The sequence below is a fragment of the Mastigoproctus giganteus genome, chromosome 11, assembly GCF_048544385.1.
Source record: "Mastigoproctus giganteus isolate SK-2022 chromosome 11, ASM4854438v1, whole genome shotgun sequence".
Lineage (NCBI taxonomy): Eukaryota > Metazoa > Arthropoda > Arachnida > Uropygi > Thelyphonidae > Mastigoproctus > Mastigoproctus giganteus.
Window position 1 is genome coordinate 48,886,642 of NC_143585.1, and position 18,400 is coordinate 48,905,041.

General features: G+C 39.3%; 1 protein-coding gene across 1 annotated transcript; it reads right to left on the minus strand.

Moving 5' to 3' along the window:
• Positions 1-269: 269 nt before the first annotated feature.
• On the minus strand, positions 270-14,435 carry LOC150077992 (uncharacterized). Its single transcript, XM_090385089.1, has 5 exons — positions 14,311-14,435; positions 4,515-4,640; positions 3,563-3,756; positions 1,106-1,200; positions 270-426 (listed from the first exon to the last, which is right to left on the minus strand). Coding segments are annotated over exons 1-5 (480 nt in total). The 5' UTR covers positions 14,375-14,435; the 3' UTR covers positions 270-425.
• Between the last annotated feature and the right edge of the window lie 3,965 nt (positions 14,436-18,400).

An 18,400-nucleotide genomic window follows, 5' to 3' on the forward strand; every position in this document is an offset into this window, starting at 1 on the left:
ATTATTTAAAGAACAAATAGACGTCATTATTTATCAAGTTAGGCTTTGCACATTTTTTCTGTTCAGACAATTTTTTTTTTTTAAATAATGTTTGGTAATTGAAGTTAGCGCAACATCTTCTTAAAAGTCTATGCAAGATTAGCACAGACTTTTATGACGATCAGAATACGTATCAGAAAGTGAAAATGTTGGAAGTAAACCAAATAAACATATTTTTGAAATATTTATTACTGCATTTAATTCAAAATGAAATTGCAAATGTCGTTAGGAATACAGTGGAAGTTAACACAAAATCAGCAGTAAGTCAAAACGAAGCATGTGCTATTTTCTTCCTTCTTCAAATATAAAAGTATTTGATCTCTTATAGGACTCTGTAAATTGGCTCCACTTCGCTGTTGGATCAAATACAAAGTATCAGAGGGAAATCTGGAAATAAATAAATAAATACGCGTTTTATTATTTCAGCACATTCACAAAAAAAATAAAAATTAAAAGAAAGTTTCTATCTAATATTATATTTGCTAATGGATCTATGCTACGTTTTAACAATTACACAGATAGTAAAAACCTCTTTACGAAGTACGTTAATGCAAATATATTATGGAAATTTGGTTATTATATAAATGTAAGGTATACTCCAAATGGAGAGAGAGAGGTGAGGTTCAGATTTGATAATCTCAAAATTAGTTTTTATTCACCTTCATTGAACATAAAACAATTTTGAATCTCACTTCATCAATAATTTGATTAAACACCACAGCTGCACATGCCTACAATATTGCTCGTGGTATTTGCAAGTGTTGGCATGCCAGGCGGATAAATTTTGGCTTCTAATAAACACTTCTCTAATTTCCGAAACTTTTTCTGCAGCTGCTCTCAACATATTTATTAAAAGCTTCTCAAGATATTTATTGCAATAAAATTTTAATCGAGCTTCACAATGAAGTCAGTAATTTATAGACGCTCTCTGTATTGGTATTAATGAACTGATTACATTTATGATATAACCCAGAAATCCAGAATATTTTCATATTTATAAAATGAGAGCATTAAACAATATATCCGTCACCAAGCCAAACGAAAAGCGTTTCAATATCTTACTTACCAAATGCAGAATAATGCAATTCTGATGCAACAAAGTTGAATCTTTATCAATTCCAGGATATTAACGAAGATGCACACAATCAGTTCAAATGCACCCTGGAGATAAATAAAAAAAATCGATTTACTCTTAATTAATGGACTTTTATCAAAAAAATATATACTTCAATTAATAAACGCTATATACCGTAACCTATAACTCCTATTAACTCTATATACTTAACAATTTGTCCCTATATACACTAACCTATGAACCCTACAATCTCTTTATACAATAATAATTAACTCCTGGCTGTTTGAAGGATTAGTACAAACAGTGGTATTAATTTTTTTCGTTGTACAATAAGCAGTATTTATTAAGTTAGAATAACAACTTCTGTTGCATTCCCACAAAAGCCTCATTACGTGGAAGAAATCTGGGTGTTCAATTTTGTAGCACAAACAGTGTGAGTGGAGTGGGGTTCGAGCTCCAGTCTGCTAAATTAGGAGCTGCTAAATATGAGCTGCTAAAGATTGTATTATCACTGCTATTAACGACTGTATTCGTGACTTATTGTAAACTCCTGTGATCTGGTGGTAGCGTTGTAATAAAAAATATAATTGAACCACAAGATTTCAGATGGAGGTGATACGAATGCTGCTTTTACTTTCTCAGTGGTATCAATTCAAAAGAGTACTCGGCGGTGCTATTTAATTATTATTATTGTTGCTGTTATATTATTTTTCCCAGGGTGGTTGTTGTTATGTCTGGTGTTACTGTTGGTTGAGGAACTCTGACTATCCTACATGTGTTCAGGATTGCGACTTTCTGGAGTTCCTTGTAGGTGTTCGCTGGGAGATCTATTGCTGCTAGACTGTTATGCAGGATCTTTGGCACCATACCAGTGGTTGACAGGTTGATCGAAATGGTCTGGTTATTATTCTTATTACTATTTGTATTTTTATTTGTAAATACAAATAATGCGTATTATCTGAATTATTTGTGTTACAGGCCACCATCAGAATCTATAAAGTAGTTTTCGGCAATTAAAAAATTAGATAAAACACACAGCAATAATTTTTTTATGGTTAAAACATGGAAGGATTTATGGAAAGAAGAATGAATCGTCAAAAGCCATAACAATTTTGAGTTCAAAATATCTGCAGAATATAAAATATACTCGTTTATTCTGTATACTTGTAATTTTTTGAAACGTAGAGTTGAGTTAAAACTAAGACATGAGGTATATTTTTTTAAGACTCACAGATTTTTAATTCGCCTTTACATTTTTGAATAATCTTAATATTATAGCTCTTATAGTTGATAAAGATCAGCTCTTTCTGTTAATTTTAAATATCAGGTTATCCAGAAAACAATTGGATTAACTTCTTGCAATGAAAGAATATATTTCATGTATAGTTTTAATAGATATTAGCATAAAAAACGATGAAATTACTCAATATAACATACATGATTATGACAAGATGTATAGGTTGAGAGAGTTTAGGAGAGGTGGAGGATTTTTTTGTTGTTTTTTTGTTTCTTGTTCTTTTTTTTTCAGTCTCCAGGTTCCCCTATACACCGCTGTATCATCTGTACTAGGCAAATTCCAAAGTCTACTGTGTAAGTGTAAAGTAGGTTTGCAAGTGTTATGTTTGTAGTGTGCCGGCACCTGGCGACTTCGCAGTCACTGGAGGCGCTTCAGAAACTATCCAGGACAGGTCTCGCACTGGATTTTCCAGAAAATTCTAGAGAAGTCAAAAACAAACATTGTTCAGAAGAGGAAATAGTTGGTGAAGGAAAGGGAAAGAGGGGGAATCCTGGAGGATCAGAACGAACCATGAACTTGACAATCTTATTCATGGTGCGGACATCGTCAGATTTGTGAAAAGCCAGAGACTTGCCTGGTTGGATATGTTTGGAGAATGGATGACAGCAGAACAACTAAGAGTATAATGAAATGGAATCCTACCGGTAGGCGGGCAAGAGGAAGACCATAGAAAAGATGGATGGATGGATTCATCAATTAGAAGAGGACTTAAAGATCGTGATAATAAGAAGTTGGAGAAGTTTGACTTCTGGCAAGGTTTACTGGTGGAACGTCATTGAAAAGGCTAAGACCAACCCTGAGTTATAACGCGAGAAAAAGATAATTCAGCCATAATAAACAGCTGAGGTTCTAGATTAATTCGTGTACATTAAAGCGATTACAGTTCCAATCTAGAAAAGTGAGATCGGCCGATGGTATTCCCTTAGAGAAAAGTGATCGCAAATGTCACTTTAGATATTAACTTTGCATGTTATACATTAAACGCATGTGCTCATTCATTTCCATTATTCACATGACAAATGTGCATAATTTCAACACACTTTAAATACAATAGCGCAAATTCAAAATAATTAAATTTTTGCCCACAAAAGTATAATATTAAATTTAAATAAAAGCGCACCAAGAGTTCCTCTAAGGATTCTACTATTTACCTGAAGTCCAGGAGGGAGGTAGTAACATATATAAATGTCTAACTCTAGGTTGGCAATTAGATCTAATCCTTCACACTCTTTTCCATTGCATGTAATGTTTTTTACTTCACAATCGGTACATGGACCACCACTTTTAGGACATGCTTGCACAGTCCCTAAGATACGTAATATAATCCCAAGGACTCTCCCCAGGACTGAAAAAAAAACGAAAATGGCTCATATTTCAATTTACATCAATAAAAAATTTCTGAAAAGAATTAAATTGTGAAATAATAAATTGTGAAGTGATATATTCAAAACAAAAATAAATAAATAACAATTGTTGCTCTAGCTATTTTGCAAACGCAAAATGTATTCTTCAAAAATGTGGAAGATGAATCCTTCCTTGAGTTTTCTTAAATGTGTTTAGTATATTTTCATGACTCACAATGCTGTCGATATTTATTCTAGTTTATTCCTAATGTATATTCTAGTCTCATCATTAGATTCACATCAAAAATATAATGTGAATTTTTCAGAATTGTCCGAGAAGTTTTCGAAAATAACAGTTGCATTAGGTTGTCTTCGTTAACGATCTAGCGATTACTTTATTTTCTTTCTTTATGGGCATTTTACGCCATGCGTAAAATGCCCATATATTTATTGCGTATCAATCATTTCTCTAATTTTTACTAATGTTCTAGGTAGAACTTCTCGTATTAACTGGTATAGATGAGGTTTCACTGATCAAATAATTATGAATTTAGTGCTATTTTTTTCCAAATCTTCTTAGCAGATACAAAAGCTCTTCTAACTATATTGTCTTGCTTAGCAAACACAATCTAATTTCATCCCTCCCAGAGAAGCTAACGGTGACTCACAATGCTGTCGAATTAAACAGTAAGAAAGAAATTAAAAAAACGATTCATCATAATGCAATTTTCTTTATGGATAAAAAAATAAAATTTCTTACTTCCAACAAGTCGGACGCAGTGCACTTCTCCGGGTTTCACTTCGCATGGAGGAGCTTCAGGGTTGCACTCTGGATTCGGGGGACAATGTTCATGGGAACATTCTTTAACACTCATTGGATCACTAGCTAATAAGAAAAAAAAAAAAGAAGCAAAATTAGTAAGAATGAATATTGTGACTGATATATACTGTACATATATTTTTTTAATTTTTATTTTTATTACAGAACTAAAGGTTCTATAGTCCTAAATACTGTAGGACCTATGGTACTTAGTATCGTGCTTGGGTTGGTGGTTGAGAAGACGAAAGCAGATATTTGTTGACATTGGACTTGAACTTCTGTAGATTGTAATTTTCAGGAAATACGAATGAAGGAAGGTTGTTCCAGAAAACAGAAGTTGAATGAATAAATGAGGAAGATGAAAAGTTGGTTCTGTGAGTTTGAAGTTGGACAGTAAATGGATGTTGGCTGGTGGCGGCACGTGTTCGGACTGTTTTGAAAGAGAGAGCTGGAATTATAGAAGCCAATTCAGAAGAATAGTGCCAATGGAAGTATCTGAAGAAGAGGCATGCAACAGAAACAGTGCATCTATGAGACAGCGAGTGGAGAGACTCTGTTAGAGATGAATCATTAATTAACCTAACTGCCCTCTTCTGAATGGAATCAAAAAGCATGAGAGAGGTTTTAGGGGTACCATCCCAGATGTGGGAACAATATTCCATGGCAGTGCGGATTTGCAATTTTAATAGAATAGAGTGAGCAGCTGTTTGGAAGAAAAGTAACGCCGAGAGCGAAAGAGAAAACCAAGTTTTTTAGATGCAGAGGAAGCATTTATTTGTAATGTGCTTGTGCCAAGAGAGATTAGAAGTCAGGGTAATCCCCAAAAGAGATTATATCATTTTGCCTAGAAATCGGAGTGTTACAAAAGATAAGCATAGGAGCAGAAGAATCCTTTTTGTGAGATATAAGACAAGACTGAGTTTAGAATGATTGAAATCAACTAAGTTGTCTTTGCCTCACTGCAGAATTACCTGGAGATCGGCATTTAAGGAATTGGTAGCATATATTCGAGAATTTGAAGCTGATTGAGCAGGGCAAGGTTTCTCAAAATGGAAAGTGGAATACAATGGGCTGTCATTGGCAAACCTATGGATAGGATTTCCAGTCAATGGAAGAAGGTCATTGATATACAAGAGGAAAAGAGTGGTGGAAAGAACTGAACCTTGGCGGACACCGGCATTAGAGGAGAAGTGAGAAGACAGAGAGCCATCTACCATAACCCTCAGTGAGCGATCACAGAGAAAACTGGATAACCAATTACAAAAAACAGATGGGAAACCATAAGATGAAAGTTTGTTTAGAAGACGTTTAGGCCAAACACGATCGAACGCCTTTGAGAAATCAAGAGCAACTACTTGTGTTTCACCGAACCCTTCCATTGAATTAGTCCATAAATGGGTAACATAAGCCAGAATACCACCAGTGGATCGACACTAATGGAATCCATACTGGCGATCGTTGATCAGACGAAAGGTTTCCAGGTAGTTTTAAGAGTTGGGGGTTAATGAATTTCTCCATTACTTTAGAAAGAGTAGAAGTAATTACAATGGGACGATAACTGGATGGGAGGGATTTGTCACCCTTTTTAGGAACTGGCTAGATATGATCAAATTTCCAAGCAGAACGAAAAACACCTTTGCAATAAGAAAGTGAAAAAAGGCGGCAAAGAATAGGAGGCAAAGAATAAGTTCAGGAGCACAGATTTCGAGAACACATGGAGAAACACTATCGGGATCTGGAGCTTTCTTAGCATCAAGATTCGTCAAAATCCTTCTGACATCCTTTTGACGGAAGACCACAGGAAGCGTTGAATGGAACATGTTGGGAATGGAAGGAGGTGTTCTGCCAAGATGATTAATACATGAATTGGAAGAAAAATGGGATGCTAGCAGGTCAGCTTTATCCTTGGCTGAAGTGACAACAGAACCATCTGGTTTGGACAGAGGTGGGAGCAGAGATGGGCAAACGTTGCTGCCGATAGCTTTGACAAAAGCCCAGAATGCTCAGCTACCATTAGGGCAAGAAGCAAGCTTTCTGCTCTCAGCCTGTTCAAACTCTAGATGGACTGATTAATAACTGCTTTACAATTGTTGCGAGCTTTGGTGTAAGCAGAAAATGAAGCTGAAGAATTAGAAACAAGCCAATTACGATATGCAACATTCTTCTCTTGAACAGCCTTAGCACCTTTATTGGAAAACCAATGTTTAGATAAAGGATGAGATTTTAAAGAGGAGTGTGGGATAAAGGATTTCATTCCTGCAAGAATAATTTCGCTGACACGATGAGCAAACGTTGACATCAGAAGTTTTTAAACAGTAATCCGACCAAAGAAAATAAGAAAAGAAATCTCGCAGGTCATCCCATTTTTCAATCTTGTAATGCCAAACAATACGAGGTTGGGAAAAGCCATGAGATAAAGGCCCTATTTGAGAAGAGACAATCATCAAATTGTGATCTAATATGCCTAAAGGACCTCTCATTCCGACCGTGTACTTAGAAGGGTTGTTTGTGAGAAAAAGATGAAGCGTGTTGGCTGTATGATTAGGATTGTCCGGTATTCTTGTAGGTAAATGAAAAATCTGTGCAAGGTCATTAGTAATTTCAAAAGCCTCAGTAGTCGATGTGACTAGAAAACGGAAGCCAGCTGGAGTTGTGAACATTAAAATCACCAAGGATTATTAGCTCACTGTTAAGAAAGTTGGACTGGAGAGAGTCAAGTTGCAAAGAGAGGAGTCAAAGAGCTCCTAGTGATTAGTGGAGTTGGGAGGACGGTAAAGACAACAGATGAATTTGACACAATGAGATACAGAGATTTTAAGCCAGAGAAGATCAAAGAGAGGAGATTCCAAATTACCAAGTCTCTGACAGGGAATATCCGAACGGACATATGCACAAGTACCACCTTTGAGGCGAAAGGAATCATACAGCGAATAATTAGGGCAACTGAGATGAGCAGTAGTTTAATCAACCGATAACTGAGATTCTGTCAGAAAAATTACATGGGGTTTGGCAGACTGCAAGTGGAAATTGATATATTTTAGATTAGAATTGAGACCTCGTATATTTGTGAAATGAATTAGAAAATGTTTGGGAGGTTAGATCTTTTCGCAGATAAGCTTGCTCTATTAGTTTTACAATTCATGGTGTATTCAATAGTATGAAAAAGTGGGCCGGACATGCTGTATGAATTAATGAAACTTTTCGATATGGCGTACACATGGTAAGAATATACCCAGATCCTTGACATAACGTGGCCTCGACAATGCCCCCTTCACACACACTACTCGGACTCCCTCCAGTCACTATCTGGCAGAGTAGAGGTAGCATGATTATACACTAGCTGATCCGGAAGCCTCCTATAGAGTTACCAATAGGTTCGGCCCGGTGTCCTAACTGGCGGCCGGCCTGCGAACACCGTTTTAGACTGTACCCTCGAAATGCCCCGGTACCATTTTGGCGGTCTGGGTGCACAGTGTTCTTATTGCTTTGATCTAGCGTTTATTATAGTGATCGTAGAGCTTTCCACAAGAGACTTCTTGTTTTACTGTGCAGTGACTACTGCTAACTGGTGGGCCTTACTTCCACGTAGTCCGGGGCGGGCGGCCAGGCGAGTCCTGGTCGGCTAAGTAGGCCTTGATCGGCGGACTTGTCGGTCTAAAGCGATCAGTGTAGTGCGGGACTCTCGTGGAATCGGACATTGTGTTTCCAAACCATATTTTACCATATAACCATATATATTAGTATCAAGTACTGTTGCAGTGTTGACCATGTCTGTATCAAATAAAGTCAAGCTGGGCCCGAAGACATCGGACTCCAAGACGGCTGCGATCGTTGATCATGGCGCTTCTATCTCTGCGGACGGCAGCGTTGGAGGTCCAGTTCCAGGAACGACGCAAGTTGTGCTTGAACATTTGCCTGACGATCTCCTTGAAGCCTATATGGATGACTCTTCAAATGATTCGGCGGTTGTTGAATCAACACAGCGGACTGCTGTTAAACGTCTCAGACCAGATTCCTCCGATGATGAGGAAACCCCGACAGACCACTTCAAGGACTTGAAGGCGGTGCGTCAAAGTCTTCATGACTTTATGTTCAACGATTCGAGCAAAGTCAATAGAACAGCCATGCGTACTATCTTAGGAATGTGGGATGAACTGGAGTTGAGGGCTATCGAAGTATACGCCGAAAACCAGTCGTTAAAGGCAGCACTGAGCAGGAGTCAACCCTCCGTCAGTGTTGCGCCTACATCATACGCTACCGTCGTACAAAGTGAGAAGAGTTCTCCTCCTAAGAAAGCAGAAGTCCATGCTGTTCTCATAAAATCAGACTCTGAGACTCTGAAGACCAGTGAGGCTGTTAAGCAAGTAGTTTTACAGTCTGTAAAGCCTGCGTTGAAGAGTATCAATGTTCGAAGGATGCGAACAATAAAGGATACTGGAGTAGTGCTGGAGGTGGACAGCACGGAAGACGCACAACGCATTCTCAACTGTGAGACAATAAAAGCCAAGGGTTTAAGGACGGAGGTCCCTAAGAAGCCTGGGAAACGTCTCATCATCTACGATGTGGATGCAGAAGTTGGGAAGGATGACTTTCTGTCGGAACTTTTTGAGCGTAATATCGGTCCATGTGGTATATCTAAAGAGCAGTTCCAGAAGGATACCTTAGTGAGATCAGTGGCGAAAGTTGCCAACAAGGAGACTAAGAACTGGATCATCGAGGTTTCTGCACAGTTGCGGAACATTCTCGTTGAGAAAGGAAGAGTTTTCCTCAATTGGTCGTCTCATAAAGTCCGTGACATTTATTTCACGGTCAAGTGCTTTAAGTGTCTTGCCTTCGGGCATATGGCGAAGAACTGTAAGTCGAAGACTGTGTGTGGTCACTGTGCGGGAGTCGGCCACCTTTACAAAGAGTGCCCTAAAAAAGCAGAAAAACCGAAATGTGTTAACTGTGCTAGGCGAGGGAAGACCTCCGACCATTCTGTCAGAAGTAGAGATTGCCCTATCTACAAGAGTTACTTAGAACAAATCAAGAGTAAAGTCGTGTATGGATAGTACATCCAACAAGGCTTCCAACGATGTGTTCCGAGTTATACAGATCAACGGTCAGAGATCGTACCCGGTCGCTCTACAGTTGACAGAGCGCTCCAGAAGGGAAAAGTGTGACTGTATTCTCCTGCAGGAGCCGTACATAGCCAACGACAAAGTTCGTGGCTATCCCCTAGATTATAGGGTTGTTCAGTCTGGTCAGGGTTGTCAGGCTGCGATTATAGTCTGTAACAGAGATTTGGTGGTTACCCAGTTACAGCAGCTGTGCTCCACGCACTATGTTTGTGCCGAGATTATCGGTTCTTTTGGCAGAGTCTACTTGGTTAGTATTTACGCCCAGTATCGGGAAGAACCATACGCCTATCTCCGATATGTTGATGAGCTATGTACTCAGTTAATGGGTAAGAAATTACTCATAGGTATCGACGCCAATGCCAAGTCGGTGAGTTGGGGTAGTACGACCTCGGACTATAGAGGGGTACTTTTTGAAGACTGTATCTTGGCTAACAGGCTCGAAATCCTAAATGTCCCTAACCAACCTTGTACCTTTTCTACACAGCAAGGGGAGTCCAACATCGACATAACTCTTTGCACTGGTACCTTAGTGAATGAAGTCGCTGTGTGGTCCGTGGAGACCGATTGGTCGACTAGTGATCACAGGGTCTTACGATGCGAGATCCGTCCTTTTGAACGCAGAACTGAAAATTGTAACGTGGATAGGTATGTGGCGAGTACCGCTAACTGGAGAAGGTTTAAGTCAGTCTTAGACAGCGTAACTGCCGAAGAATCTTGGAGACAGCAATGGAGTTGTAGCCTGGCGGCCCAAAGAGTTTCTTTAGTGAATAAGTTGCTTCAAAGGGCTTGCAATGCATCCATGAGGAGGGGAAGGAATAGGACGACGTCTGTTCCCTGGTGGTGCGGGGAGTTGAGCAGACTTAGATGCCTTGTAAATCAGACTCGTAGAAAGTTTCAGCGAGCCAGACGTTCAGGTTATTTAAACCTTGCCAGCTACCGAGAGCGTTACGCTACGGCAAAACGGAATTTTGTCAAGGAGATTCGAGACTGCAAGCGGAAGGCTTGGCAGGATTTTGTCTCTGAGCGAGGCAACTCGAACCCTTGGGGTTTGCCTTACCGGTTAGTGATGGAAAAGGTTCGACTTGAACAGGTCCAGCACACAGTTCTTGGAGGACTGAGTACGACTCAGACCTGGAATGACACGATGCTTACGGTTCTCAGCACGCTCTTTCCCGTCGACGATGTCGATGTGGAGACGGCAGATCAGATTGCTCTACGCTTGGCTAATCAGAACTACTGTAGTTCTGTTGCATCCACTGAGATGTTCTCTATGGCTGAACTCGAGCAGGCCGTGAAAAGCATGCGAAACCGTAGGGCCCCTGGCACTGATAACTTTTCTGCTGAGATTCTCAAGGAATTTTTTAGACATTTTCCTGACTTATTATTGTCGCTTTACAACCAGTGCCTCGAAGAGTGCACCTTTCCGCAGAGTTGGAAAGAAGCCAGACTTGTCGTACTCCTGAAAGGAGACGATCGTGAGAAGACGGACCCGTCTTCTTACAGGCCGATTGCCTTGCTATCTGTCTTGGGAAAGACGTTTGAAAGACTCATAATGAGCCGATTGAACGCAGTATATAGAGCGAAGCGCCAGGAGTCCGATCGGCAGTTTGGCTTCAGACAGGGCCGTTCTGCTGAGGATGCTATGGTGAGACTGCTCTCGCTGGTTCGTTCCTCAGAGTGCAAGTACGTTCTTGGCATATTCCTTGATTTTAAGGGAGCTTTTGACCGCCTCTGGTGGGAAAGCATCTTATGCCGATTGAGACTTGTGGACTGTCCAAGTGATATCTATCGTCTCTTGCGTAGCTACTTTCAAGATCGGAGAGTGGTGGTGTCTAACCGCTTCGAGAAAGTATGTCACACGGTCTCCAGAGGAGTTCCGCAGGGCTCCATTATAGGCCCTTTTATGTGGAACTTCGTCTTGGACGAGTTACTGAACCAAGACTGGAATGATGTGGAGATTGTAGCTTACGCAGATGATGTTGCCGTACTTGTGTGCGGTAACGCCCGATTAGAACTGGAGCAGAAAGCCAGTGGGGTGTTAGATCGGATACAGACTTGGGCCTCGGTTCACAAGTTAATGATATCGCCGACGAAGTCGCAGTGCATGATGCTTAAAGGGCATTTCAGTCCTAATAGACATCCCTCAGTTGGCCTTGGTGGGCTTTCCCTGGGTTTTGTGCCAGTGATTAAGTACCTGGGAGTCTTACTAGATCAGAAACTGAGCTTTATTCCTCATGCGAAGTTCATGAGGGATAAGATCAAGAAACTGTATGGGAAGCTCAGGAGGATCACCCGAGCTGATTGGGGTATTAAAGGCAGGAACTTGGATATTCTTTACAAGTGCCTCTTTGTCCCTATAATTACCTATGCCTGTGGAGCCTGGGGACAGGCTATAGACAGATGTTTAGTTCGGCGCCACTTGATGGCTGCCCAGCGGTTTGCGCTGTTGAGTGTGACCAGAGCTTGCCGCACTGTCTCCACAGAAGCCCTACAGATTCTTGCACAGGCAGAGCCAGTTGACTTACTGATTCTGGAGAAGGTCCTACGATACGGAACTAAGAACAACTTGCCTTTGGAGTTGATGGGTGTCCGTTGTTGCCCCGATTTGGGAAGAGTGTACGGTAAACCCGACTTGAAGGACGAAAGCAGAAAGATTTCGCTAGAGGTTCGCTGCCTATGGCAGGAACGTTGGACTACGTCTACCAAAGGCAGAGTGACGTTTGAGATGATACCTGACATCTCACAGTTAGAACAGATACGCAAGTGGCCTAAACTTGGAGTTTTCCAGGCTATGGTTGTTACTGGACACGGACTTCGGTTGCGGCTTCATCAGCTGGGTCTCGCGGACAGTGATCGCTGTCGTTGCGGCCAGATAGAGGATAGCCAGCATGTAATTTTTAAGTGTCAATTATATAATGTGCCAAGGCAGAGGCTTCTTGGCCAGTTAGGTGTGTCCACTCCTCATGGGATGCGGAAGCTTTTTGAAGATGAATGTATATATAAAATTTTTATACGGTACCTAACCGATGTAAATGTTATACGTAGTGCTCAGGGCACTACTTGAACTGTTACGTCCTTTCATTCCCGCATGTTTGCGGAAGTTAGTTTTATATTGCAACTGCTTGTCGTTGCAGAATTGTATATTATGTACATGGTATTTTGATTTCGAAATTGAAATGTAAACGTTTGGTTAAAAATTGTATAGATTTCGATTGTGGGTTGATCAAAGCAATCAGAATTCTACTCATTTAGAGTTTTGTTAAGAGGGTGCAAATAAGGGTAGTAGCGACCTGCCTCCTCGGGGCTAGGGATGGTAACTTCCAGGCAGTAAGGCGAGTCCTTGCGGCTTGGAAGGCTAAATAGGTCGATGTAAATAGTTAAATTGCGTTGTTGAGCCTTTGCTCAGGGAACGCTGCAATGAGTGTAAATATGATGATGATGATGTACCCTCGAAATGTAAGGAATAATGGATCTTGCCACGATGTTCATCATAACCTCAAAAGTCAATCATACTGTGTAATGGAAAAGATGGGGAAGGGTTGACCAAAACGTAGCTCCAGAGACTAAACATGGGTTTCACCACTTCAAGCCTCCAATAAGCAAAGTGGTATTATTGCACCGGTTGATGAAAGTCATCTACCACCTAGAAATATATAGATAACCAATTACAAAAAAACAGTTGGAAAGCCATAAGATGGATGCTTGTTTATAAGACAATTATGCAAACAAGATCGAAAACCTTTCAGATGTCAAGAGTAACTGACTGTATTTCACCGAACTCTTCCGTTGAATTTGTCCATAAATGGGTAACGTAAGTCAGAATATCATTAGTGAATCGACACTGACGGAATCCACACTGGCGATTATTGATCAGACTGAAGGTTTCTAGGTAGTTTAAGAGTTGGCGGTTAATTGATTTCTCCATTATTTTAGAAATATTATAGAAGTTTGGTTTGGTTTGGTTTTTAATGGCGCATTGGCAGCTAAGGCCATAATGCGCCAAGTCAAATATTATAGAAGTAATTGCAATGGGACAATAATTGGATGGGAGGGATTTGTCACTCTTTTTAGGAACTGCCTGGGTGTGAGCAAATTTCCAAGCAGAAGGAAAAACACCTTTGGAATGAGAAAGTTAAATAAAAGGCGGAAAACAACAGGAAGAAGTTCAGGAGCGCAGCTTAGCATGAAGATTAGTCAAAATCCTTCTGACATGCTTTTGACGGAATACCACAGGAGTCATTGAACGGAGAGTGCTGAGAATGGTGGGAGGTGTTTTACTAAGATCATTAATACATAAGTTGGAAGAAAAATGGGATGCTAACAGGTCAGCTTTATCCTTGGCTGAAGTGACAATAGAACCATTTGATTTTGACAGAAGAGAGCAGAGGTGGGAGCAGAGATGGGCAAAAGTTGCGGTTAATAGCTTTGGCAACAGACCTTAATGCTTGGCTACCGTTAGGGCACAAAGCAAGTTTTCTACTTTTATCCCTTTGAAAATGTTATGACAAAACACTATCAATTCACGAAAAATAAATTCACATTTAGCCCTGAAAAACGCGGTACTCAGCTTAATAGTAATGTGAAAAGCGGAATGGAATTAAACTGCAAATATTTACCTGCACATTGATTTATCAAAACGAAGAATCCCGTCAGAAGAGCTAAGCCAAAGAGTCCCTTCATGGTTGATGGTTGAAATAACTTCGATCCAGAGAGATTACTAACGATTCGCAAAAGCTACCTGGACTGTGTTTCACTAAGATTCAGCTGTCTTTTTAAAGCAATGAGAATGATACAGCAGCCAATGAGACTTTACCACACACACACACGCTGTTTGAAATTAGTACGAATTATATATTCATGAGATCCATTCTCATGACTCATTCTCTTACATTCACGTATATTACCTGGCAGGATATTGCTTATTTCGTCGTGGAACGCATTGACAATTATTATTTTATTAATTTGGTGTGTAATAAATTATAATTATAAACAATGACGTTATGGGTATGTATTCTTGTCTGGATGGTGCTTTTAAACATCAGTAAAAGCACTGCATACAAAAGAATATGCATCTATGAAGCAATGCAGCAATAATACCATACATCATTTTCAATATTATATTAAAATGTCTAAAGCATGATTTATTTTGTTAAATTTCATTCTGTTTTTTTATTTCATGGGAACACAAAACTGTCTCGTTTTTAAATGAGGTATTTTCTTCACTTACTATTCTCTGCCTCATCCTCCTCGCAGGCGGTGGTCAACGGCATAGTTTCTGCGGTCTACTTCTCACGATTGAATTTCACACCAACACGGAGATTACAGCTCCTTTTTGCTGGTCAGCTGCGCATCGGATAGGGGATTAGGATCCCTTTGCTATTGTCTCGAGTTAGAACCTTCATCTGCTAGTCCTTATTTTATTTTTACTATTATTATTTATTTATTTTTTTAATGTGGAGAGTTTAAAATCAAATTCTCCCGTGTACCTTTCCCCACCAATATCCTCTAACCGGTTATAATGTATTTTATGTTTTCGTTTCCATATACTGTGAATTACGAGCCATTAAACCTTTTGGTGTTTAATAGAGGCCGGGTGAACAAAACAGCCTACATTTCATTGGAGCAACTCCAAAAAGTACAAACGTGCTGGTTGACAGACACCACGCGAGTTTCTGAGTTTCAATGTGGAAGGGCCACTGATAGTGAAAATTCTACAAATATATGATAAAAACTTTCTTTTTATCATTGAATGCTCTCATTAACCTTCGTTTGATATTTTTTATTGGGTTTAGCAAATTATTAAAAAAAAGCTATGCGACTATCTCAGTTACAACGTAGGGTGCTAATTATTAAAGGTTAACAATTTTCTAGTATATAAAATATGTAATATTGTGAGATGTATTTTATGTGAGATAAAAATAAATTGACCCAAAATGACTGTCCAGGGTAGGTATAAATTAAAAGGAATAATAATAATAAATTTAACAGCGGCCAGGTGAAATTATTCTAATTGTTTTTATTTGAACTATTAAATTTAGCATATGTATTTGTTTGAACATCACTTAAAATTTTAAGAAACTCTTATCTCCTACTCCACTATCGCTAAGTGCACAATTCCTGAGTACCAAACACAAGTTGTAGTTTATCTGTTCTGATGGTGCACAAAAACAATAATGACCAAAAGCCGCCAACATCAGCCTTGAAAAGACAGAAAATACCTGGAAAAGAGGGAGGAAGTGTCCTGATACACCTCACGATCAACAGAAAACAGCGATAACTAACCTGAAGGATTACTTCCAGAAAAAAAAAAAAAAAGAAAAAACAGCGGCCCTCTACCAGGCCATAAGGAAGATAGACAAGCGGCATATCCACTCAATATATGCGAGGAGTCCCCTCCTGCCCAGATGGCACAAACGAAGCTAGAAAGGTTGGGAAAAAAGACACTCCATGGCATCCACTACAATTACCTCCATCAATATCACATAGATAAAATGGGTTCCAATACACGACTCATGAGCCGAATGCCCTTGCCAAATACTGAAAGATTCGCCGCCCTCCAGGACCAGGTAATCAACACCAGTAACTATAGAAAATGCATTGCCAAAGAGCATGGAGTGTCAGGTGAAACAGTTAGACGATGCTACCTCTCTTCAGAAACGATCCAACACATCACGGCAGGATTCAAGGTGATCACCCAAAAATTCGTACACTCGTAGACACGAAGTAGCCAGGATAATGCATCAGATGCTAGAGAGGAAATAGCAGTTGTTCAAATAAACTATAACGTATTACAAGCACGAGCCCAAATCTACGAGCTGTACTGGGACCGCACCATACGAACGGACATGACCATCCCTCACAAGAGACTGGATATAACCCTTGTCGACAAGAAGGAAAAGGCTACCTGTCTAATTGACATAGCAGTGCCGAACACTGGCAACCTGCAGAAAACCCACGAGGAAAAGATTTAACATTTTATATACTTGCTCTCAATCGCATAGGAAGTAATCACTAAGACCTTTAAACGGAAACGGAGGTCATCAAGTTCCAAATACCGTTAAGGTCAATGAAGCACCAACAATGGACTACAATAACAATTAACATAAAGATTGTTTTAGTAGCATACAAAAGACCATAGTTCTGTAAAAAAGGTAAAGTGCAGCCATTATCAACCCACTGCAGGATGGAAGCCTCCTCAACAATTCATGCTGAGGGAAATGGACCATAATCTGCCACGCTGGTCCAGTGCGGGTTGGCAGATCGACCGTATTTAGCAGTCAGGGGCTTGAACCCCGGTCTACTCAAAGAGCGTGTACTACTGCACTCTCGCTTCTGACCACTCGGCTACGGATTGTCTCCTGCCGCTAGCATATTTAACGTGTTTTACATTTAAGGTCTTTGCCAGGACACATAGCTCGAAGACATGATGACAGATGGACTAAGAAAATAACAGAATGGTACTCAAGACGAGCTAGAAGAAAACCTGGAAGATAACGACGGAGATGGACAGATGAAATTCATGAGTTTGTAGATAGTAAATGGATGGCCATTGCACAAAACAGAAGGAACTGGAAAGTTGCTGGAGAGGCCTTCATCCTTCATCCTTAAATGATGATGATGACATTTAACAGTCATCGGCTGGCGTTAAAAACGTTTCAATTTTCAGATATTAACAAAATTCATGGATAATAATATAACAATGTTTTTATTTTATTAATAATAATTACATATCGGTTACTGAAAGTATTGGTATGATAAATGACTAAAGTAGGATATGTAATTTTTACATTGAAGAGATTTTAGTTTGCGATTAAATACCATCTATAGTTTTTCCATTACGTGGAGTATATATCGAAAGTTTTGATGACATGTCTAAGTTGAAGAGTGTTTTGATAAATGTGCAGGATTATTTTCCAGCCTCAGAGATTAATTGTAAAGGGGAAAAAAATACTGTACATTCAATCTGAAAACACCATGTGACTTGAAACCAGATGCGTTTTCGAATTAACGCATTTCCCAATTTCCGAAAGTTTTTTTTTTTTTATATCTTAAAACCTTATTATTTCTTTTTTCTAAATTTCTTACTTTACAACGATATGCTGTACGTCCACATAATCCCGTTTGTTACGTGAGAAAATTTCCTTGATCACATGTTCATGTTTTCCGCTATCATTAAAAAAATACCGCAATTTTCAGAGATTTAAAAATTTTCCTCTAGTATAGAGCTAAGATGAAGCTTCGTGCAAAATTTCATTAAATTTGGTCCAGTAGAAGATAAATTATTGTTGCCATCATACAAGTATGATTGCAACAGTGCAAGTTACAATATTTGGCTTCTGGCGGAAGCTAAAGATGACGTCACTTCCGTAACGCTGTTCGCATAACTCCAGTAAAAACGTATTTAATGTCAAAATTGTTGTACTGTAGACAATCGGGTTTTTTTTTTTTTTCTTTTCTTAAGATATTAGAATGCCACAAAGAACCCCACAGTGTTAGATTCTCTAAAAGAAGTAAGAATTAGTTAAAACCAAGATGAGGGAATAGAAACATGCCAGAGCTGCAAAATATCAAGTAAAAAAATACTTTATTCTTTACTTACTTTATAAAAAAATACTTTATTTCTTTATTTTATAAAATACTTTATAAAAAAATACTTTATTTCAGTAAATGAAGCATGATAAAGAGGAATATAATTGTACCGAATAT